At 39.0% G+C, this 24709-nt stretch overlaps 1 protein-coding gene across 1 annotated transcript in view; it reads left to right on the forward strand.

Moving 5' to 3' along the window:
- PLEKHH2 (pleckstrin homology, MyTH4 and FERM domain containing H2) overlaps positions 1-24709 on the forward strand; it is a 165819-nt gene that overhangs the window by 100919 nt on the left and 40191 nt on the right. Inside the window, exons 6-14 of the mRNA XM_063443900.1 lie at positions 7158-7239; positions 8515-8685; positions 9917-10854; positions 13692-13764; positions 14950-15044; positions 15363-15504; positions 15834-15970; positions 18482-18592; positions 23807-23893. Coding sequence (XP_063299970.1) covers positions 7158-7239; positions 8515-8685; positions 9917-10854; positions 13692-13764; positions 14950-15044; positions 15363-15504; positions 15834-15970; positions 18482-18592; positions 23807-23893 — 1836 coding nt within the window. The remainder of the gene's footprint in view (positions 1-7157; positions 7240-8514; positions 8686-9916; positions 10855-13691; positions 13765-14949; positions 15045-15362; positions 15505-15833; positions 15971-18481; positions 18593-23806; positions 23894-24709) is intronic.

The following is a 24709-nucleotide window of genomic DNA, read 5'->3' on the forward strand; positions in this document are numbered from 1 at the left end:
TGAGGGAAAAGGCTTTTAAAGCCTTCTCACACCCAATTTGACTCAGAGCGCTCTGATTTAAGCCAACCAATAAGAGTGCTCTGATAGGTAAATAGTGAGCCTTACCTGATTGGGTACCTCTAAGGCTCACTATTTACCTAAATAATCCAACCAATCAGAGGGCTCTGAGTAATTTTACACAGCATGGGAAAGTTATTTGGAATTTTCTCATGCTGTGTAATGTGACTCATTACAATACTCTGATTGGTTGGCTTGGAATCCAACCAATCAGAGTGCTCTGAGTCATTTTACACAGCATAGGAAAATTCCAAAGAACTTTCCACCAGGTCACCAGGTATTCATATCCGGTTCAATTCAAAACCTGCAAAAAAACTAAATAAAAATATCAAAACGTTATAAGAAGGGAGAAAGATCATAATCCCTATTCATACCAATAGATTTTAAACTTTTTAACTCCTTGATCCAAAATAACTGTTTTTCTTTTAATAACCCAAGTCTAAGTATTATGTGTACTGTTTCTATGGTTAGCACTAATGCACTGCTTTGGGGATTTACCGTGTAGATTTGTTAACTATGTCTCTGCCCTCCATGCTTACTGTTTGTGGGCTCTGTGATTCTGTGACTCTATCCTCTCATGGTTTTTCTCTCTTTTTTTATCTTTCCCAATGCTCATTCAGTGTCTCCTTTTCTAATGATACCTCCTCCCTTTGTGCTGTCTCGGTTGGAGTCCCCCAAGGCTTTAAAACCCATCTCTTTAGGAAAGCTTATGGGCTCCCAGAGTAACCTCTACCTCGCATACCTGTCCCTTGCTCTCCTATAAAGAGCAGCACTCTACTCTCTTCTACAGCTCTGCTTCACTCCCACCTTATTCGATTGCTATTTCCTGTCCTATTGTGTTTTACACCCCACTTCCTATAGACGGTAAGCTCGTTTTGGGTCCTCTTCAACCTATTGTTCCTGTAAGTTTTCTTGTAATTGTCCTATTTATAGTTAAATCCCCCCTCTTATAATATTGTAAAGCACTACGGAATCTGTTGGGGCTATATAAATGGCAATAATAATAGTAATTTAATGCACTCAATGTGTATTATACACTAGCTCAGGGGTCAACAACCTATGGCACGTATGCCATGCATGGTGTCAGGATCCCGCGGGCGGCTGCGAGGGGAGGCTGCACTCCGCTCGCAGTACTCACCCTCCAGCCGTCCGCGGTCCCCTCCTCCTCGTGGGCTCGGCAAACGGCATCCTTCCAGCCTCGGATGCCGCCCGCGTCTTCCTCCACGTCCCCCAGCGGCAGCATGTATGATGCTGCACGCTGGGAGACCACCCAATATATTACACGCCGGGGTCAGTCACCTGACCCGGCGTTAAAGGCACAGTGCCTCAATCACAGTGGGAGGTTTAGATATCTCCCACGTGTGATTGTTAATTCTGATTGGAAATTATCCAATCAGAATTAACCTTATGGTTTAAATACTTACCTTTCCTGTTCCTCCCTGCCCTGTTGTGGTCTTTGCTTGCTAGTATTGCTACTGAACTTGTGTTTCTGGTTACGTACTCTCTGGCTTGTTAATCTGACTTTGTGACTTTCTCCTACCCTTTGACCTCGGCTTGTTTCTCGTTATTCTGTCTTCTGGTTCCCCTTACTCGGCTTGTCTCCTGACTATTCTTTGTGTGCTTAGCCCGGCCACTCTAAGGTCCGGTACTGCACCTTTTCTGTGTGTGTGTGTGTGTGTGTGTGTGTTAGCGTGTTGGGTTCCCCGAATCGTGACACATGGCACTCGAGGTGCCTTTGAATGGCCAAACAGACATTGGCTTATCAGGAGTCTCAGTGGGACTTCATATATCTGGTAATGCAAACCAAGCTAAGATTGCAGCTGGTGAGGGGTAATCATTAGATGAAGTGATCTCAGAAAACTGTAGCTATCTCAGCTCCTGCCCCTGACCTGTACCTGGCCATCCTGGTCCCCATCCCATACTCCTAGATATACACAGAACTGCAGAAAAAGCCTCTTCCTCATACAAATAAAATAGCTCACACACAAATGTGCACACAGTCCCCACACACACAACACCACTGACCATCCATATGCATGCACCCCACAACCTCACAGGCAGCCTCTCACATGCAATACCACAAGCAGACCCACACATACACAGCAAACACACAATGTGACATAACAGCCCACATTTATTGGTATCATACACAATACAGGAAACTACTCATGAACTTATACAATATAACATTCCACATACACACAAATACAATGTTACAAAGCAACTGCAGCACCCATAACTTACACAAGCACAAAATGGCAACACACACACCTCAATTTAAAATAATTTGGATTGGCACAGCAAATTGGTACTACTAAAAACTTGCCTACCCCTGCATTAGCTTGACAAAGACCATTGTAGAGGTTGTAACATTGCTGGTGTGTTATTAATATTATTTCATTATTTATATAGCGCCAGCAAATTTCGTAGCGCTGTACAATGGGAGTTCATTCTGGGCACTTTTGAAAGGGACATCATTTGAAAGGATGTGCTGGAATACTTTTTCTTTAATGTAAATATTTGCACTTTCTTGGGCAAAGCTGGATTCCGTGTAGTTGGTGCTATTCCTCTTACTTTGGATTTAATTGTGTATCTATATGTGTCTGAGTGTGTTTCTGTGTGTCTGCGTATCTGTATTGATGTCTGAGTGTGTATCTGTGTATCTGCATGTGTGTCAGTGTGTCTGTTTATCAACGTGTGTCAGTGTGTGTATCTGTGTGTCTATATGTGTGTCAGTCAGTGCCTCTGTTTATCAGCATGTGTGTAACTGTGTGTCTATATGTGTGTTAGTCAGTGTTTCTGTTTATCAACATGTGTGTCAGTGTGTGTATCTGTGTGTCTATATGTGTGTCAGTGTGTGTATCTGCATGTCTGTGTATCTGCATGTGTGTCAGTGTGTCTGTCTGTCAGCATGTGTGGCAGTGTGTGTATATGTGTGTGCATGTTTACCAGTGTATGCGTAGGCAGTGTATGTGTATATGTGCATTGTGAAGAAAATGGACTTTCTCCGACCTTTTTCTTCTATTTTTTTTATGTGTTATTACCTTTGTTTCTGCCTAAAATGGATTATTAGTTCGGCAGTTGGAAACTACCGAACCCCGACCTCCTCCTGGCTTGTTATGTTCAAAAACCCCGACAATTAAGTGTTCCCTGGGTGGCCGCTGTTCGTATAGCCGAACGCCACGTGGAAAAGAAAACGGCGGCCATCTTGTTCGCACGAGGAGAGTCAGCGGGACTTGGTCGTCGAGTGTCTGGAACTAAAATCGGACACTCGACCGCACGAAGTACCGCTGAGAACTACCGAACTCCCGCTTCTCCTATCTACCGAACAGCCAGAAGAGCGGCATTCGGTAGTTATGTTCGTACAGACCAGGGGAACAATCGCTACTATGAGCCAGGAGGATATATTCGGTATTTTGACCGCTTTTCACCCTTTTCCCAATTGACCGACCGCACACGCTGAATTCGTGGAACTGTTTTGGGCAGGAGCCTCGTGTGTGGTCGGTAAAACAGGACTTCCACACTTTTCAAGAACCCCTGAACCGATCTGGGTGAAATTTGGATATGTTTGCCTCCCAGATCGGGGCTATCAGGGGATATGTATTTTGTGGGGATACCTTGTGGGGAAAGGGGTGTTCTAACTTTTGGGGAAAATGTGTGCCCTTTGCCTGGAGATAATTGATTTACTCCTTAACTTATCTCCATATCTCCCAGGCAGAGGGAGGGCGTGTATTAGTAAAATACTGTACAGTGATTGGTGGATGTATTTTTTTGTTCTGGGACGTCCTCTTGCATGAGGATCCCCCATAAAAGCCAGCCTGTTTCAATAAAGCTATAGTTCTGTTACACCCTTCAGTCTTGGCTCATGTTTGGGGAAGGAATATTCTATCTAATGGGAAGGATTGTCTGGGAAGCTGTATTCATCTCTACCCCCTGCTGGAGCTATAATCACTAATACTCAGCAGTTGGGAAAGGAATAGGAGACCGCAGCACCATCACCACTGCAGGTCTTAACATGCATACATCTCAACATTCAAATGCCAACACAACACACAAATACACCCTTGCATTCAAATGTCAACGCTACATGCAGACACACTCCTGCATTCAAACATCAACACTGGATTTAAAAATCAAAACTAAATTCAAACACACGCCTGCATTCAAAAACCAACACTAAACACAAAACGCATGAGTGCATCAAACGCCAACACTACATAACAAAAACAAACAGCTCCATTCAAAAACATTCTTACATTTAACACACAAACACTGCTCAGTGCTAAATACAACCTTGCAAGGATGGACAAATGGTAGACCTCCAGCTGGAAAAGCATTGTGAGAGTTGTATGACAGTTGAGGAGCTACCTTTTGGCCACCCTTGCGACAGGGGGCTCAAAACAATTCTTGCACCAGAGAGCTCTCTACATTAGTTCTGCCACTGACTGAAGATGTAAAGTTATGGTTAGCTAATGATACTACTACACTGGCGTAGGGAGGGTTTGGAATACCTTTTTTATTCTGAGTAATTGCTTTCCCTTTGATGTTGGCACATGATAATAGAGCCATCATTGTCTGAAAAGGCAGTTTTTCCTGTACATTCCTACACCCACCTCCCAAGAACTGCACCATGAGTACATGAATTAAATGCCAAAGTAAAAATAGAAAAATAACAGCCAGTATTGCAAAGAAGTGAAACACTGAAGGTTAATATTTACCTTTTGGTTGAGCGATTAACCCACAGAGAGTTCACATGAAACTGCGAAGCGTGTGCAAGTATTACATACATGTCTGCATACTACCATTACTAATAAACCTTAGTGCCGTATATTTTCCAGTTTATATTCACTCTCGGCACATTTACATTTTTATTAGCTTGTGTTGGCTTTGTCAAATAGTCTGGCTTTATAAATCTATGCCAAATACAGATGTTTGATTAAAACCACTCATTTTTTTTTGGTATTAGTGCGTTCAGAGGATTCAAGAAGACATCTTTTGGCAATTACAGCTTTCCCCACCCCACATTTCTGTGTCCATTATTCCAAAACATTTTTAATTAAAAACATTAATAGTTATTTGTATGAAAACAGATGTTGTTATTCATAAGTTATTTAAATGCAGGTGGCCACTATCACTACTGGCCACAGACATCTGGTTAGAATTCATAATCCATCATCTCTTGTTTATTTAGTTGTTTTTTTTTTTAGAATCTCCCCCAAGTTACTTCAATCTCTGGTATGTGAAATGTTATTTAACCACTTATTGACCAATTATGTAATAAAAAATCAAAACAAAACAGCTTACAAAATTCCTATATCTCCACTGAATGCTCAATTTGTTTTAAAGCCACTTTTGTACACTATTGAGTTGAGTTAACATATTTTTTTTTTCTCAGAAGATGCCCTGTTGTCTTTTTCAGGGAGATTCACTAAACTAAAATACGAATTGTCAAATGTAATGCTAAAATAGCTAAACTGAAAAATAAATCAATAAAAATGAAGCAAATCATGATTTGTGCCTAGTTATTATTTTAGGTTATGTAACCATTTTTAAGGGAGAAACACGGTTATAATATTTGCCCCTTCCTGACATTATACATTCCGGAAATGATCCGGGTCATTGTGAGTATATTGTAATTTTTAATTTAAATATATATTTGTATATTAAATCAAGCGCAAATCCCCCCAAAAATAAATAAAAATAAGCTAAACTGGAGAAATTCTCCAAATCCACTATGCTTCTACTTCAGCAACTTACATCTGAAATTCACTTTGAATTCCTGACAATTCTCACTTTGGTGAATCACCCTGTTAATATTATATGATAGATTTAGCAAATGACATTGGAATGCTTTCTCTAAGCTGACTGTCAGGTGCAAAGGTTCAGTGCTTATAGTAATGATTGACAGGGAGTCAAGATGAAGTCGCACAACAGAGAGGCTTAGGTGCCTAAATTTAATTTCATTCTTTTAAATAATCACCATAAGGATAAATAAATGTAATAAAAATCCAACAAATGCATGGCCTTTTAAAGTAGATGAAAAATAAGAAGGACTTCCATACAGTCAAAGGGTGTTTAGGGACCAGAATGTGATCCGTAAAGGGACACTATAGTCACCCAGACAACTTCCTCTCATTGAAGTCACCTGGGCACAGTGACCCTGTTCTTTTTAGCCATGTAAAAAAATTGCAATATTTTAGAAACTGCAATGTTCACATTTCATGGTTAGGTCCACCTCTGACAACCACTGTAGGAGTTCCGTGGCACTGACTCTATAAGGAGAATTTGATTGGGCCTCTGCATAAGAGGCCATACCTCCTCTGTGATGTCACTGAAAGTAAAATGTGGAGCAGCATGTTTACGGAGCTTTGGCGCTGGAAAAAGGTGAGTATTTTACTGTTTTTAATTTTTACTTCAATCGTCGGGGTGGGAGGGATACATTATTTAACTAGGGACAGAGATACTTTAGGGTTTGGAATACACGTTTGTATTACTGATGCTTTAGTATTCCTTTAAGGGTATATGAATGGTTTAAAACATGCTTTGTAGATTGTTAAAGGACCACTCTAGTGCTAGGAAAACATACTCGTTTTCCTGGCACTAGAGTGCCCTGAGGGTGCCCCCACCCTCAGGGACCCACTCCCGCTGGGCTCCGGGGGGAGGAACTTACCTCTTTCTCCAGCGCCGGGCGGGGAGCTTTCCTCCTCCTCTTCTTCCTCGCGACGTCATTGGCTGAATGCGCATGCGCGGCAGGAGCCGCGCTCGCATTCAGCCGGTCGCATAGGAAAGCATTCATAATGCTTTCCTATGGACGCTTGCGTGCTCTCACTGTGATTTTCACAGTGAGAAGCACGCAAGCGCCTCTAGCGGCTGTCAATGAGACAGCCGCTAGAGGCTCTGGAGGCTGGCTTAACCCTCAGAATAAACATAGCAGTTTCTCTAAAACTGCTATGTTTATAAAAAAAAGGGTAAAAGCTAGCTGGACCTGGCACCCAGACCACTTCATTAAGCTGAAGTGGTCTTGGTGCCTAGAGTGGTCCTTTAAACTGTGTTAATGTGTTGTTTATCAATTCTAATTTTAACATTCCATCTTTATATAGTTGGAGATAGAGAATCAAAATCTCAGACTGATCAACAAAGGTTACAATGAGGAGATCATTGTTCTGCGCTCTAGAGTTCAAGGTAATGAAAATAATCATTTTCCATCTATTCTTATTTGTTTATTTGGACCTCATATACCATAATTGAAATAGATTTAATATTAAATTTGTCTCTCTTATTTTTGTTAAACTCTATACATTTATTAAAATAAGCGTTACCTGTCATATGGGATCATCTGTTAAATTTCATTTTTAATAAAGTGAAAAAAATTATGAAATATTTCATGTAACATCCTACCTAGGCAATCAATGATATGATTAATGAGCTGTACTGAGCACCGATACCTCTAGTATAATACCAGATAGGAGAGTATCAGAGCCCATTAAAAGAAAATTAAAGTAAGTCATTAAAAGAAAAGAAAACGCAGGCAAAAAACAAACAAAACAAAACAGCCTGTGTGATAACGTGTTAGTTTGTCCATCCAAGCTACCTAAACGCAAACCTGAAAAACGTAATGCATCCATGCATCATTCCATAGCAACGTTTGCAGAGCTCCTCTGGTTAAAAAGTTTTTTTGGGGTGTGCCCTCATTGTATGTTTTACCTTCACCTTCTCCTCCTTTACATAATATAGGGATAGAGTGGGGAGAAGTTGAATTTCCCTCAATATATTTCATTGATTTTTTTTTTTTTTACTTTTTGGACAGTGAGAGGGATAAAACAGAATATAACTTTTTTTTTTTTTTTTTTTTTTTAGCACAACAGTGACTAACTGCAGAGTGATGTGTTGTTATTATTATTATTGGCATTTATATATGTTATTGGCCAACCTATTCCGCAGCACTTTACAATGTTATAAAGGGGAAATTTAACAATAAATGAGACAATTAGAAATTGTTACAGGAGCAATAGGTTGATGAGGACCCTGCTAGAAGGAGCTTGCAATCTAGAGGATTAAAGGGTCTTTGAAGGGTGATATGACTGACACGTTCACACCGGAGAGCTGGTTTTGAACAGAAGTAGCCTGTTACAAAAACAAGATTTCATGAGAAACTCAAGAAAAGTTTTATTGCAGAGACCATGAAGCCCAAAACCATAAATGGCCGTACAGGTATTCAGGCCTTAAATTAAAGGACATATTGCAATAATTATGACTCAAAATATATGTTAAAAATATTGTTAAATATCTGTACATTTCTTCAGCATGTTCTAAATCGAAAACTAGGTAGTATTTTAGGAAGAGAAAATAAAATGCAGAACTTACATTATAACTTGCACAGAAACAGGAAAATGAGTTAGATTTCTGATTTTTAGGCTTGACTCCTAGAAAGTGCAATCGATGTATTTCTTGTTGCAGCTAATAACAGTAAGAAATCATCAGTTAGTCCCACACAGAAGCCTGGAGATGGGCAGCGACTCAGCGGACTGACATTTGGATGCTTTCAAAACAGAGCAAAAAGCCCGCAACTGAGCCCAAAAAGGGACGGCAATGGCAAGTCCCCAAACGAGTCCCCAGATTGTGATGATGGTAAGAATATCATTATAATGTACCTTTACTGATCGATTGTAAATATATATTGTGACGGAACTCCTGTACTCCGACCGAGTAACTCCACCCAACCTCAGTCACCGAAGCTTGACTGGGGTCTCTCTGGAGCGCTTTTCTTCCAATCAGGTATCGTCCCCTCTGCCTATTCCTCTACAGCTCTGCTTATAGTAATTGCTCCTGTGTTTACAAAGATATCTGCAGCTCTTAAGCCTAGCTCTCTTGATTTGCCCATGGGTTAGAGGGATAGTGCATCCAGCCAACAGGTCTGTAGACTCTGTTACTGGAATCCTTAAAATCCACACAGGACACACAGTTCCAAAAGGAATTAATATACAATGCTTTATTTTTGGTCAAGGACTAGCCTTTGGGGACTAGTCCTTAAACATGTGGTGATGAACATTTAAAATACAAATACATAGAACATTAGCAAATTAGCAATTAGAACTAATAACTAAACTATATAATAGAAATAACATTTTAAACACAATAAAAGCAACAATATATACTATTAACCACGTATTTGGTTGCCCTCATTTGCATACCTGCATTATGTAAATGTAAACACTTCTAGTCAGTCAGCAGAGGGCGCAGCAGAGTTATCAAAGTAACAATGTCACACACCTCTTTCAGGTACTCCAGGGACCAGGTACATAGTGTGTGGGTAAGTCTTTAAGCCTCTCCAAAAGGCTATGAAATATGAGCTTCTGTCACATATATCTTGTTGGAATCCACCCTACAGATGAACCTGCGGTATTGCCCTTTTTTTTGGATAGACAGCTGATGTTTCATGTAAATCTGTTTTATCTAGTAGGCACAGAATTCCACTCTAGCTATTTTAGCGTATAATTTAGAAATCACTTTGTAATGCTAACAATTCTCACTTCTCAGAATAACCATATAACATAAGGTCCAAGCACAACCATTTAAAACAACATTTTCTTAACTTATATAACTTCATTTTTTACTAATTAGAATGGGAACGCATGTGATTTAGGAGTTAGAGAGCAAAGTTGCAATTTTTCAACAAGCAGCAGAACAGTGTACTATTTTTTTATAAATGTAACAGAGAGAGCCCAGCAGGTTATCCAGGGGAGTCTAGCCAGATGTTGTAGGACTGCGACTCCCAAAATTATATAAAATATATTTGCCGAAATATGAATGGAATTCAAACTATTTGATTTTTATTTGTTCACCTGGTTTCTCTGTACAGAACAGAATGTAAAGGATAAGACGTCTGCAAGTTATCTTCAAGACAACGTTGCGGTGCAGGCATCTTTACTACAAAATATCAATTATCTAGAAAGACCTAACAAGCGGAGGATCGGAACAGATATGCCAAGCATCACTGTCAGTGATTGGAGCTCTGATGAGGAAGTAAAGAAATCTCAGGCTAATGTTAGGTGTGCATCTTCACTATCGAGTCAGACCTCTGAAGAAGGTAACAGGAACAGCAGGTTAGGGAGTGAAATGTATTTAACGGCTTCGGAAGAGAGCAGCTCTGCTTGTGAAGATGAAAGTTCAGGAATACAAGGCACTGATACAAAAGGAATGTATTCTTTAAAGAAAAGTTCTCCTAAAGGTCCTCATAGCAACTTTGATGGCAAAAGATATTTTCCATTTTCAAATCCGAAATCAAAACTAGACAATTCTTCTTATAATCAAAAATGTAAATTTCAAGATTTAGACCATTGCTTCTGCCCTAATGAAACCAGCACCCCAGGTGTCGCGGGCCCTCTCAGTGTTGATTTAAAGGTCCCAAAAACTCCAGAAAGTCCATGTGCAACGGCAAGAGATTTGGCATCCAACCTCCCATCTCCTAAACAACGCACTCCCAATATCTTAAGTATAAGTGTAGCGTTGGCCAAGAAGCACCTAAGTCAACCTCAGATGAGCTCAGATAGAATGTTTGGTCTAAACAGGAATGCTATAAGCATGGTAAAACCGTACAGACCTCAGGAGACCGACATAGACTTGATTGATGAGCAGAGTGTTAACATATTCCAGAAGATGGACACCGGGTTCGATGAAGGATCGTTTTCATATGATATTAAAGATAACCAGAGTACAAGTTATTCCATGGTTAATACATCTGAGAAGTTTACATCTGGCAAACCACCAACTCCACCTCTGCATCGGTTTCCATCATGGGTAATTATTGCAGGAGTCTCAAGATATGCCACTTTTGATTTTGCTTAGTTAATGAATAATTAAAATTTTGTAATGTATCAATATATTGAGAGGTACTGCGGAATAAGTTGACGCAATATAGATGTAGATAATAATAGTAGTAGCAAGGATTTTAAGCATGCATAATAGGAAATTTTGAAATAAATCAATCAATTATTGTTATAAATAGCATTTTTAACGATAATGCATATTGCTCATTATAATGAGCAATACCGGTCTGCTCACCAGTCATTAACGTGTCAATTGAGTTTTAATAAAATGCTACATCAACCATAATGGTCAACATCAAGAGACTAGAAAGTTAAAAAAAAACGAATGGTACTGGATTCAATGGTAAGACTTGGGACGATTGTGTAGATCTGTCCATGTTGAAATAAATAGAATGCTCTGTTACCTTGGCTATTTTACTGTCCTGCAAAGAATGTTGGTATAGCGTTCTCATCTGTAGGAACAAACACATAGGTCATCATCCGAAATCTCCAAGATTCTGTGTTGGCTGTATTTTCTTTTCCTCCCATAGTTACGATGATGACATTTTCCAAACAAGAAACATGCCCTGGGAAAAATAAAACATAAATTGCAGGATGCTTTTCTTAAACAAGAGTTAGTTTTATAACATCTGTTTTATTTTTTGGCATTTACTTGTTTTGAGTGGCAAAGTTACCATCTGTTCTTAGTCCCATTTAACTGTAATTATTTCTTTAATGATCCTTATTTCTTTATATTTTTGTAAGCGATTCCGTAATATACAACACAGGGAAGCAGGAAGTGAATAGTTGTATCATTCAATCCTTCATACTTTCCAATGTTATGTTGACCTTCTTAAGCTTCCAGTCCAATCCTTGACGATTTTTTCACGTATCAGTGTAGAGAGAGTGAGACCCCTGGTGGCAAGAAATGGAGTCACTAATTATGATAAAACCCACTTTAAATATGACTAATTTAAATATTACTATTACTTGTGCCCTAAATTTTACAAAAAAATAAAATGAAAAGTAGAAATTCACACCACTGCATATACTTCTGTCTTGAACATAGCTCTTACATAATAATAATAATAATAATAATAATAATAATAATAACAACTAGTATTTATATAACGCCTCGCTCTCACTGGGACTCAAAGCACTTTTCAGCGCACTCTCTCGGAAAATAACAAAATCGGCAGCTGAATAGTAATAGATGTTATTATTACCCAATTGATGGTACCTGTGACCTTGCATTTTAGAACAGGCTTTGTAGTCAGGGAATTTTCCAACTGAGCTACCTCACCAGCATCTTAGAAATGAGAAGATAAACAGAAAGAACATTGACAAATATTTATAAAACTGATCAGCTCTAAAATGTGGTTAAAAAATTTAAAGGGGGAGGAGTCACCATTCCCTAATGGAATGCGCCTGTTTCCATTGGATTACCCAATTTTTAGTACTTTAGACACTTTTGTACAACAGAACACTTTGATAAATCTCCCCCAGGGGTCAGTTTCTCTTCCTCATTGCTATCTTTAATGTACATTTAAAAGAAAATGGAGCTTTAAATTAGGGGAAAAAAGAGATGAACACAAGCTATGTATTATTTTTAATGCTTTGTTCAATGGTTTAATATAAGTGATGGTTAATTTTTACTTCACTTTTTGCACGTGAATGAGTGGAGAGAAATAATATTTACACCACGTATTGTATTTTTAAAATGTGTTGTGTTTGGGATGTGTATTATATACGCTGATGACACCCAGATATATCTCTCCTCCCCGGACCTCTCCCCTGCCGTCATGCAACATGTCACTGCTTGCCTTTCTTCCATCTCTGACTGAATGTCTTCCCGCTTTCTGAAACTCAATCTCTCTAAAACTGAGCTCCTTGTCTTTCCTCCTCCTAATACCGATCCTCCTCTTTCGCTCTCCCTTCAAATTAGTGGTACCTACATCAGTCCATCTTTGCAAGCACGCTGTCTTATAGTCATATTTGATTCTGGCCTCACATCCAGTATGTTGCCAAATCCTGTAGATTCCATCTTCAAAACATAGCCCGCATCCGCCCTTTTCTTATGCAAGATACTACCAAGGAGCTACCGTATTGCCCTGCTACAGTCTGTAATGAATGCTGCTGCCAGACTGATTTTCCTCTCTAGTCGGTCCTCTCACACCTCTACCCTCTGTCAGTCCTTACATTGGCTTCCTGTACCCAACAGGAGTCAATTCAAAGTGCTAACCCATACCTATAAAGCATTGAACAATTCTAGCCCCTCTTATATCTCTTCACAGATCCATAGGTATACCCCTTCTCGGTCTCTCCGCTCTGCCCGTGACATTCTCCTGTCCGCTGCTCGCACCAGTATGGCCAACTCACGCTTGCAAGACTTCTCGCAGGTGGCTACTTTCCTATGCCTGCCTACCGCCATCAGACTCTTCCCTACTCTTCAATCGTTTAAGAAGTGCCTTAAAACCCATCTCTTTAGGAAAGCTTATGGCCTCCCAGAGTAACCTCTACCTCACATACCTGTCTCTTGCTCTCTTGTAAAAGGCAGCAATTTACTCTCTCCTCCAGCTCTGCTTCACTCCCACCTTATTTGAAATTGCGATTTCCTGTCCTAATGTGTTTTACACCCCACCTCCTCTAGACTGTAAGCTCGTTTGAGCAGGGTCCTATTCAACCTATAGTTCCTGTAAGTTGTCTTGTAATTGTCCTATATATAGTTAAATCCCCCCTCTTATAATATTGTAAAGCGCTACGGAATCTGTTGGCGATACATAAATGTCAATAATAATAATGTAATAAATCTTTTTTTCCTACCTACAGGAAAATCGCATATACGCCATCGCCAAATCAGGCATAAGAATGTCAGAAGTCACTGAAGATTCCATCAATAAAAGTAAGTGTTATCATTATATCATGGCAACACTCGTTCGTAGACTATATCCATCCAAACCTGTCACACATCAGTGCAGTATTCAACTATTCAAGTATTCAACTGCTTTTCTTTATATTTTTTATTAACTCATCAAAACTATGACACTTGCTATTGTTCGTTGTAATCAGCTGTTGTTTTTCAACTGAAAGTTGTAGAACATTTTGTCACATTCATTAATTATTATTATTATCATCGACATTTATATAGCGCCAACAGATTCCGTAGCGTTTTACAATATTATAAGGGGGGGGATTTAACTATAAATAGGACAATTACAAGAAAACTTACAGGAACGATAGGTTGAAGAGGACCCTGCTCAAACAAGCTTACAGTCTGGTATAAAACACATTAGGACAGGATAAATTAAATAATTAAAACCATTTGTAAGAGAAAAAATAAGTCCGTCCAGAGACCTTTATTTATGGTTTTCATAAATTAAGCTGACTGCTCAGCGACATCTTATGTAGACCTTAGCTATGTAGCCTTTCAAAATAATACAGCTCTCTGCTATGACATAATGCACAGCTGTACTGCAGGATTCAGTTGGGGTTATGGAAGGAGACAAAATGATTGGCCTCGTACAGAAATATACCAATATATATCAATATATATTTTTCATTTTTATGTAAATTTTAAAACCTACACATTGCAATTATTATGTTAAAACTTAGACAAGTGCAGTAAAACGTCCCTTAGAACAAGCTATAAATAAGGATTTTATCAGAAAGGGTAAAAACTATTTAAATTCCTTAAAACAGCGATCTTAGCCATTGTAGTTTGTTTCTACGTATTGAGATACGTAGCTATGTGTGAAATAGACAGGGGTTAACTGCTATTGGTCTGTACTTTGAAAGCCATGTCGATAACACTTTACTACTTTGATACTTTAGATCAGTGGTGGCCGAAAGGCAGATTTCCATTTGTTGCAGATATACATTTCCCAAGATGCTTTGCTTGTCTTGGGGCTGGTAAAGCCTCGTGATAGTTATATCTCTTTAACAGTTTTGACTCAGATTTTTAGCCACCCCTCTTCTACATTTTATTCAAACACATTAACCGTTTTTACCATTCAGTGCAGAACATGAACAATCTACTTTTCCAATGCTGCTTAGTTCACATTGTTTTGTGTTTTGTTTTATGTTTTAGTGGGGAACACTGTGACTTCATCCTCAACATCGGGGATCTACACATCACTCATCTACAAAAATATGACCACCCCCGTGTACACCACTTTGAAAGGGGTAAATCATTATGTGCAATCTACTTGTTACTTTTATGTTGACATTGTAACAATGAAACTTTTAATGTCAGATTCCTAGTAATTGTCTTGTCCTGTTGACTGCCATGTTCACGACTCCCCGTGTAGCCTGGTGTTGCACCGGATCAGTCCTGTTGTTAGCCATCTAAGACGCTGTGGCTAAACCTGTGAGCAGTGATTGAATAATTATGATTATCTGGTTACAATTGCAGCTATGAAAAATGAAAGACACTCTTATCTTTAAAAGTGAAAAAATATATTTTGGGACTTCTAGTAAAAACACCTTTTTCTGTCTAAACAGAAAGCAACTCAAATAAGTACCAGTCCTTTGGAGGATTCCTCTGGATCAGAGGAGGAGGACAGTTCTAGATCAAGTTCTCGGACTTCAGAATCAGACTGCCGGAATCAGAGTGAAGCTGGAAGTCCTCGAGCTTTGAAAAGAGGTGCTTTCAACATTCACTTTATATCACTTTATATCAGAATTATAAAGAAAGCTGTGTATATGAAAAAAACAACTGTATTTAAATAGGTTTTTTTTTTATTTTAAATGATTTTATATCCCCAAATTGTAAATACAATAAAATAAAGTTGACATAACGTAATTTACATTAACGCACAAAGACTAACAACCAGTTGTTGGTTCCACTTACATATAGTTCATGTGACTTCCCATGAAATAAATTGCATAGATTAATGTAAGTTTTTTGTTCCCTTTTTTGGTTTTGCACTAAAAATACCAAACAAGAACAAAAGGAATATTCTTTCTTTGCAGGAATCTCATTTTCTTCCATGACATCCGACAGCGATTATGCTATTCCTCCTGATGCATACTCAATAGACAGCGAGTTCTCCGAACCAGAACAGAAGCTTCCAAAAACCTGTTCCTCATCAACCGACAATGGCAAAAATGTAAGACATATGGCGTATATTGAGGGCGGTAAAAGGAAAAATCTCTCTATCAGGAAAATAAAACTCATGAGGCTTGTCTCAATTTCTGTCACAGTTTTTTCCCTAAAAAATATTTGATGTTTATTTAAAATTCTGCTTAACATGGAATTCTGGGATAAGATCAATTCCAATAGACCAAAACGAGACAATTCTGATTGGACCATCGTATCCTTGACATTTTTTTAATGCTATATCTATCTAAGGTTATTAAATTAGGGTTAAACAAGATAAACTCTCTGCACCCAACATGTCACAAGTGACCGCTAACATGTACCCAACATGTCACAGGTGACAGCTAACATGTACCCAACATGTCACAGGTGAGTTTCTAAAATGCTACATATGTGGTGATGACTGGTGCCATTTAAATTCATTTAATTTAAAAAAAAAAAGTTTACATTACTAAAATTGTGCATCTCAACCTAATTTGGATTGTTATTTCCCACATTAATTTATTTATAATTCTGGAGAAAAGCTTGCGAATGTGATTTGCAGAAGTTAATAAATCCTTAAATAAAAATCTCCAAAAGCATGACAATGTCTTTAACCCCTTAAGGACCAAACGTCTGGAATAAAAGGGAATCATAACATGTCACACATGTCATGTGTCCTTAAGGGGTTAAAATGAAAATCATAGAGCACAGGAAATTATATGCTTTAAAAAAAAAAAAAAAATTAAGGTATAAATTCTACTGTGATCGTTACTTTTTAACTCTAAGGTGATATATATATATATATATTCTTGTTGTATGAAACAATTTATTTTGTTAAAATGAGATTGAGTGTATTGCCTGTGAAAAGCATACTTCTTACAAAATATTTTCTTTAATATGGAAAATTTTAAGATAAAATTAGTAACAGATGTATCACAAGTAATCAAAGTCTGTTTATAATCTGCAGTCCAACATTTTTATGGTAATATATATTTGACATCAATGGAGCATCAAATTCAATCATATCCTTGCTTTGTAAGAAAAAAAAAAATATATATTTTAACCTAAAAAGCCATCTGTTTGGTGGTATATAAATATCGGTTTTATTTTGTAACTCCGCTATCTAAACCACATGATTTTTAAGGCTGGAGATCATCTGATTACAATACCTGTAAAAGTAATTATCGTTGTAAAACAAAATTGTTACTATCAAGGGGTTTAACCAGGACCTGTTTTTGATTTAACAAAAAAGTCTTTATTTCGAAATAAACAGTTTACAGTTAAAACATATCTGCGTCGAAGCGCAGTGTCAGACATTCTTACATACTTTATATCTTGCTAGCAGTCAGTTTTGGGCACTTTGGGCTGCTTAACCAGGACCTGTACTGTAATTATGTACTATGTATCACGAAGTCATACAAATTTCCTGTAACGCTTATTCAGTTTTCATTATAGACTTCTTCAGATTTGGAGTCGAATTGAAAAATTTGACTAAGTTGGATCTTGATTGGTCTATAAATATAATTCTATATATTTAAATATCTTTAAATTTGATATAAGCCAAACACAGTGAAGCATAACCGTCTGTTGGAAATTAGTAAATCTGTAAAAATGTGTGGATTGTGAATGGCCATAAAAATCTGAGATAGCCAGTCAGAGACAAGTCAAGCATCCTGGTCCAGTTGACTATGCTGATTATAGCTGCAAATAGATTAGATAAAATACAGATTTGAATAGATAGAGGTCAGGAAGAGAGTGAACACTACACCCTGGAGGAAAATAAGACTGGGATATTGTGCAAAAGCTAAAAAATATAATGTAGGTTTAAGAGTCAACATACTAGAGAACACTAAATGCCAAAACAGATTATCAGAGTTAAGTGGTGGCTGGGTTTAATGGGTTTAATGGGTTTAATTAAAGGACACCACCAAAGAGGTGTCTATCTCAGACTAGTAAAAAAAAACAAAAAAAACAAAAAACAAAATGCAGCCTAGACTATCCAAGATCTCTATAAAGGAGAGTGTGATAAACATAAAGGTCAGGTCAGGTCAGGCAGCAAGGGAAGGTCTAGTATCAGGTATAAAATCAGGACCAAAAGTTAAAATAAAATCGCGAAACTATCCAAAAATCAGTACAACACATTATAAGAAAGTACTGATTGCACAACAATGAAAAGTCATCTGGTACCGAGTGCAGACAGTATGTGCAGTCCCCCATATGTAGAACTTATAGTACGGGCGCTCTCCGTTAAAAAAATGCATTCCTGAATATTACCAGCAACTTTTACAGAAACAGCTCATTTTCATGTGATTAATGGATTAAATTATAGTGGAGGTATGATTCCAAAATGGTTAACCACATGCAAGGTAAACATTTCGGAAGGGGAAAGATCCAGTTTAACTGTTAGCGATTCATTTTTTGTTCTTTTTTTAGTGGAAAATCAGAGGAAATATTAAATACTAATAATCTTATAACCCAGAAATTATGCCTATGTCTGTGTCTATGGTTATCTAATTTGTCTGTGTATTTTTAATTTTAGGAAATGCTCGAAAAATCTGGTTACTTGCTAAAAATGGGAGGCAAAATCAAAACCTGGAAGAGGCGATGGTTTGTACTTAAAGCGGGTGAATTGCTCTACTATAAATCACCGGTAAGGTGACGACTATATATAAATTTTTGTGGCAGCTGAATTCCTAGTCATATATTCTTTTACATTTCGTTAAATGTATAATATTACCTGATATTACCTGAAGATTTGCAGTAACCGATAATGAAAAAAGGATTTTTGTTATTTTTGTATTTACATCTTTCCCTAAGGGGTAGCCAAAATGTGACTGTAGCTAATGGTAACTCGGGGCTCTAATGTCATAACATCAGCTCAAAGCCACATGGCACAGGCAAATGCACTTAATAGACACGTGTCATCAAATTGTCGCTTCTCATTTTTCAAGTTTATTACATTTAATGAAACGTATTTATTTTTTTTTTTTTAAATCTTTTTAAACTTTTTATCTGGCTGAACAGTTGTGTTGGTTCAGATGTTACTGTTATCTGTCCAACTACTGCTTACCATAACTTACTAGCTGCAGCACAGAACATTTACAGCAGCAGGCCAGTTACGTTAAGCAGTATTTGGATAGATAACAGTAGAACCTGACTTAAAGGGACACTATAGTCACCTGAACAACTTTAGCTTAATGAAGCAGTTTTGGTGTATAGAACATGCCCCTGCAGCCTCACTGCTCAATCCTCTGCCATTTAGGAGTTAAATCCCTTTGTTCATGAACCCTAGTCACACCTCCCTGCATGTGACTTGCACAGCCTTCCATAAACACTTCCTGTAAAGAGAGCCCTATTTAGGCTTTCTTTATTGCAAGTTCTGTTTAATTAAGATTTTCTTATCCCCTGCTATGTTAATAGCTTGCTAGACCCTGCAAGAGCCTCCTGTATGTGATTAAAGTTGAATTTAGAGATTGAAATACAATTATTTAAGGTAAATTACATCTGTGTGAAAGTGAAACCAGTTTTCTGGTCAATCATAACCAGGGGAGGTGTGGCTAGGGCTGCATAAACAGAAACAAAATGATTTAACTTCTAAATGACAGTGGATTGAGCAGTGAAATTGCAGGGGAATGATCTATACACTTAAACTGCTTTATTTAGCTAAAGTAATTTAGGTGACTATAGTGTTCCTTTAACATGAATGCTCAGCCCGAAACAATGTGAACTTTACAAAAAAATATTAATATACATAATTTTAGAAAATTATCATATTCATTAAATGTAAGTGAAAATTTGATGACAGTTGTCCTTTAAAGAGACCCCAAAATACATTATCTACAGATCTACAAAGAGTGATTAGATGAAGGTAAATACGTGACAGTGCCGCATTAAAGGAAACCTATTTTTCATGAAAGCATTTTCTTTTGCACTATAAAAGCCCTTCAGAGGGGCGGAGCCTGGCACTGAACCGGACCGGATGCCATTTCTCCCAGCTCCGCAAATCTAATTCACAATCCCGACAATATCTCGGAAACAAGCAGCCATCCGACACTGCAAACGCCATAAACAGCCCTTTCAGTACTCCCCGAAACATCTGAAGGCAAAACGCAAAACCGGGGCCTACCACAAGCCCTCATACCGCGACCTCGAGTATCTCTGGGGCGGGGATCCTGACGAAAACGCAGCGGAGCTGTGGTCACCCCAAACAACGCCTGCCACTACACCCATGGGGCGCAGAACTCAGAAATCCAACCCCGGTAACGTACCCGAACAGAGGGACATAGGTGTCATGCTCCAACGACACACATCAGCCAATATGGCGGCCTCCGACCACCCACCCTCACCAGGGCCTCCCCACACAATTGCCCCTGCAGCACCCCAGCTGCAAAGCCCAAAAGTAGACGCACAGCCACAGTACACAGCCCCTGTTAGCAACACTGAGCCTGCAACTAAACAGGACCTCCAAATCCTATCTACTATGCTACAGGACATACAGGGCCTACTTGCTGCCGACCTGCCCATCCTGAAATCTTCCATGCAGCAGCTCACAGGCAGACTGGCTGCTACAGAAGCAGAGGTTAAAGAGCTCCGTCAAGACACCTCCAATATACAGACCTCTATAGCCCAACTACAGGCAGCTCAACAGGCTCTATCAATACAAGTGGCAACACAGGAGGACAGGTACCGCCGCAACCATATTAAAATCAGGGGCATACCAGCCACCATACCTCAGGAGGAACTACCGCATTATGTAAGACGGTTACTAGCCACAGTGCTGCCACCCGCCACCGCCAAAAAAGTAAACATTGCTGGGATGTATCGCCTACCGACGTCCAACGCTACCAACACAACAACACCGGGCGATGTCATTCTCCGCTGCGCACTACCTCACGACAAGGGGCAAATAATGACAGCGGTAAGAAACAAGACCCCGATTACATTTGAGGACTCACAATTGTCCTTTTACCAGGACTTATCCAAAGCCACCCTGCAGTGGCGAAAATCCCTAACCCACGTCACGGCCCAACTAAGGGCGGCAGGAGTGCCCTACAGGTGGGGACCCCCACGATCACTTCTTATCACACATAAAGGGACTATCCGTAAAATAACCACAGGGACCGATATTCCTGCGTTCCTTGCAGCTCTGGATATCCAGGAGGAGACGGCAGCCCCGACGGGCCTAAATCGCACCCATGGATGGGACCCATCCAATGTGACACCATTTGTGCCAAGATCTACAAGCGATAGCCAGCTGGACACCTGACTGGCAGAGACATTCCTAGACCGACCTAAACCCACTGAGGGGTCTTACTCAACCAGCAGCTCTAAGTCGCACAGTTGCGAAGTTGCAAAAATTTTATCGCTGTGACGTTATATGCTTATTTTCACCAAATGTTGTTATACATATGTTTTTCTTTCTTTTGTTTACCACTGCAAAATCTCCCACACGGGGACAAGATCCTCGACTTGTACCATCCAGGAGTAGGGAGATTTGGCATTCTACCACATCACCAGGCACCCTTAAAGAGATGCCTCCTATAAACCTAGTCCGGTTCTTTTTAGCCACACATGCGCAACCACTGAATCATTCATACCCCCCCCCCCCGCTACCCCCTTGGTTAGGGGCAATACCTCCACTGAGAGGTCGGCCTTACACGAAGGCACGCAGCACCCCCTCCCTGAAAAGACGAGGGCACCACCCACACTACGAATACCCTAACGCGGAAACCGTTACATGCAACTTTGGACCTATACCCAGCCCCGAGTTTACATTTAAGTAAAGTCAGGTCTCATTACGGTAATACCACCTCTTAAAGGACCACTCTAGTGCCAGGAAAGCATACTCGTTTTCCTGGCACTAGAGTGCCCTGAGGGTGCCCCCACCCTCAGGGACCCCCTCCCGCCCGGCTCTGGAAAGGGGAAAGGGGTTAAAACTTACCTTTTTCCAGCGCTGGGCGGGGAGCTCTCTGCCTCCTCTCCGCCTCCGTTCCTCCCCGTCGGCTGAATGCGCACGCGCGGCAAGAGCTGCGCGCGCATTCAGCCGGTCACATAGGAAAGCATTCATAATGCTTTCCTATGGACGCTTGCGTGCTCTCACTGTGATTTTCACAGTGAGAATCACGCAAGCGCCTCTAGTGGCTGTCAGTGAGACAGCCACTAGAGGATTAGGGGGAAGGCTTAACTAATTGATAAGCATAGCAGTTTCTCTGAAACTGCTATGTTTATAAAACAATTAGTTAACCCTAGCTGGACCTGGCACCCAGACCACTTCATTAAGCTGAAGTGGTCTGGGTGCCTAGAGTGGTCCTTTAATATCGCCTACAGCGTGGTTCTCCGCACTGCTCGATATACTCAATTACAGCTCCCAGCTTCTATACTTGCCTTTAATAGCGCGCATCTACAGGATGCACGCATGTTTATCTAAAGGTCTGATCTCCTACTCACCAGCAAGCTGTAATAGACTCATCACCTTACCGTTACATCTATGTACCTCATAATCATAGTCAGTGCGAAGCCTACGAGAGTACACTCTTCACTCATCTACACCCAACACACTGAACGCCACTATTCCTTAACGTTTTTTCTCTTCTTTAAAAAAAAAAATGTGCAGCACTCTCAACATGTATAATGTTATTTCCTGATACAAGTTGTAAAGCTCTTATTTGACATGTTTATGTTTCACAAGTACTCAACAATGCACAACCAAAATAAAGAATTAAAAAAAAAAAAAAAAAGCCCTTCAAATTGGCACATGCCTGGTCAGTTGATAGATATGAAACTATATTGCATTTCTGGAACATGTGCAACAAGTTATAAAGCAATCAGCATAGGGTTTTATTTGTAAAATATTACATTAAATACTATAATGAGTTTGTTTTCCATCTATTCAGTTTTTGATGAAAAGGTCGTTGAGTCGAAATATTATTATTAAAAGTAATGATAGATCTCCTAACTTTTTAGTCATTTTAAAGTTTTTTTCCGAAGCACCCAAAATTCACGCACATTTTCACCTGCAGTGTTTTACTTTTAAATTCTCCTCATAAACGGGCTCCCAAAAGCTAAAATGAGTTACTTGGACTGCGAGGTGGCGGAGGAAATTGCATAAAGACAGTCTTTCATTTTAACAATGAGAATAACGTTTTGTAAATGAACACAATGATTGCTGTGATGAAGATTACACATTGCAGGAGGACTCTAGTTCCAAGCAGTAAGCATCTCTATGGGACACAGATGTCATAAAACACTCACGTGACCTCCAATTAACTAAGCATTTAGAAGCAATAAATATTTTACTTTGTACGTTGAAGCTGAAGTATAACTCCCATAAATCTTTGCTGCGTGGTCTGATGATATATAACTGTGTCATTGAAGACTGCAAGATAGGAGCAGCTGTACTGAGGAACAGGAATCAGCGATAAGGAAATATTTTAAAGTGTGAGAGGCAGGACGGAGAGCAGGGTTGAGAAGTAGTATGGTAAAAACATTTTTTTTTTTTTTATTATTTATTCAATGGACATTTATTTATAACAAATTTAAATGTAAATTGAATATTTTGATGAGAGGTGTATCCCTTCGTTCTAATTGCTTTACAATGGCCTATTAAATATTGTCCAACAAGCTTTTCAAATAATGTAATTTTTTTTGGATAAACTTTTAAAAAATTATCTTTTTCAAAATATTAAAATATCAAAAATGTATCATATATATAAAATAATATCTAAAAAAAATATTGACATATTACAAAATTAAAATATTTTTCATAGTATTAAATCGTTTGACAAAAATGATCCAATCAATAATAAATCATTTGAAAAACGTATCCAAAAATATTTAATCAAGGCCTGTATTTGTATCTCCGCAGAGTGATGTAATACGAAAACCTCAAGGGCAGATTGAATTAAATTCCTCCAGCCATATCGTGAAGGGTGATGGAAAGCAAACAGTCCAGGTAATATATAATATTGAATGCAAACATTACCACCCAACTCAGTACATGATTAACAGTCAAGATAACCAAGACAAAACCTGGAAAACCCACAGAGGCCTCTTGAATTATTTCAAGGATCTGTGAATCCAATTGTTAGTAGTTTTCCTGTTGCCTTTTAAAATAGTCACAAACTTTGCAACTTGCCACTCAGCGGTTTTCTGAAATTGGGCACAATTAAAGAATTTAAATGTTTCTATAAGGAACCCATAGGCCTATCACCCTTGGGGTGCCTGCCAGTAGTATAGTACAGGGAAGCAAAATTTGGGACTGTCTTGAAAAATGTATCAGATCTGGTTTTCAGTTCATTTTCACCACAATACACCTATAACATTTAGAGAATATTCTTTGTTACCATGGGCAGACATCTGTTAAATATCGTACTGCATATAAGACACATCTAGCAGATTTGGCTGGCACTATTGTTCTGTTATTTTAGGATTATGCTATTTTGCCAATTAGAAACCATTTGTAAAGATTAGAAGATCTCATGCACAGATTATTCAGAGTAGCAACATGATCCCCACTGTTTACTGTGTCTGTTAGTGATAGTGGAAGATGTTCTGCTCCAGTTTATCACCAAGTTATCTTTTATTTTCCAGTAGATAGGGCTCTTAATCTGAGTCATGAGGTCCATTTTACTTTTATGTGACTTGCACCCATCCGCTAATGGGGAAATGCCTTTTCTCGTGAATAGGTACTCACATCCACAAGATAACAAAAGTCAGGAGAAGGCAACATTCCAGAGTTCTCTTAAGGCCAAAGGTCATTAAGGAATCA

Source organism: Pelobates fuscus, chromosome 2 (genome assembly GCF_036172605.1).
Source record: "Pelobates fuscus isolate aPelFus1 chromosome 2, aPelFus1.pri, whole genome shotgun sequence".
In the NCBI taxonomy this organism is placed as follows: Eukaryota; Metazoa; Chordata; class Amphibia; order Anura; family Pelobatidae; genus Pelobates; species Pelobates fuscus.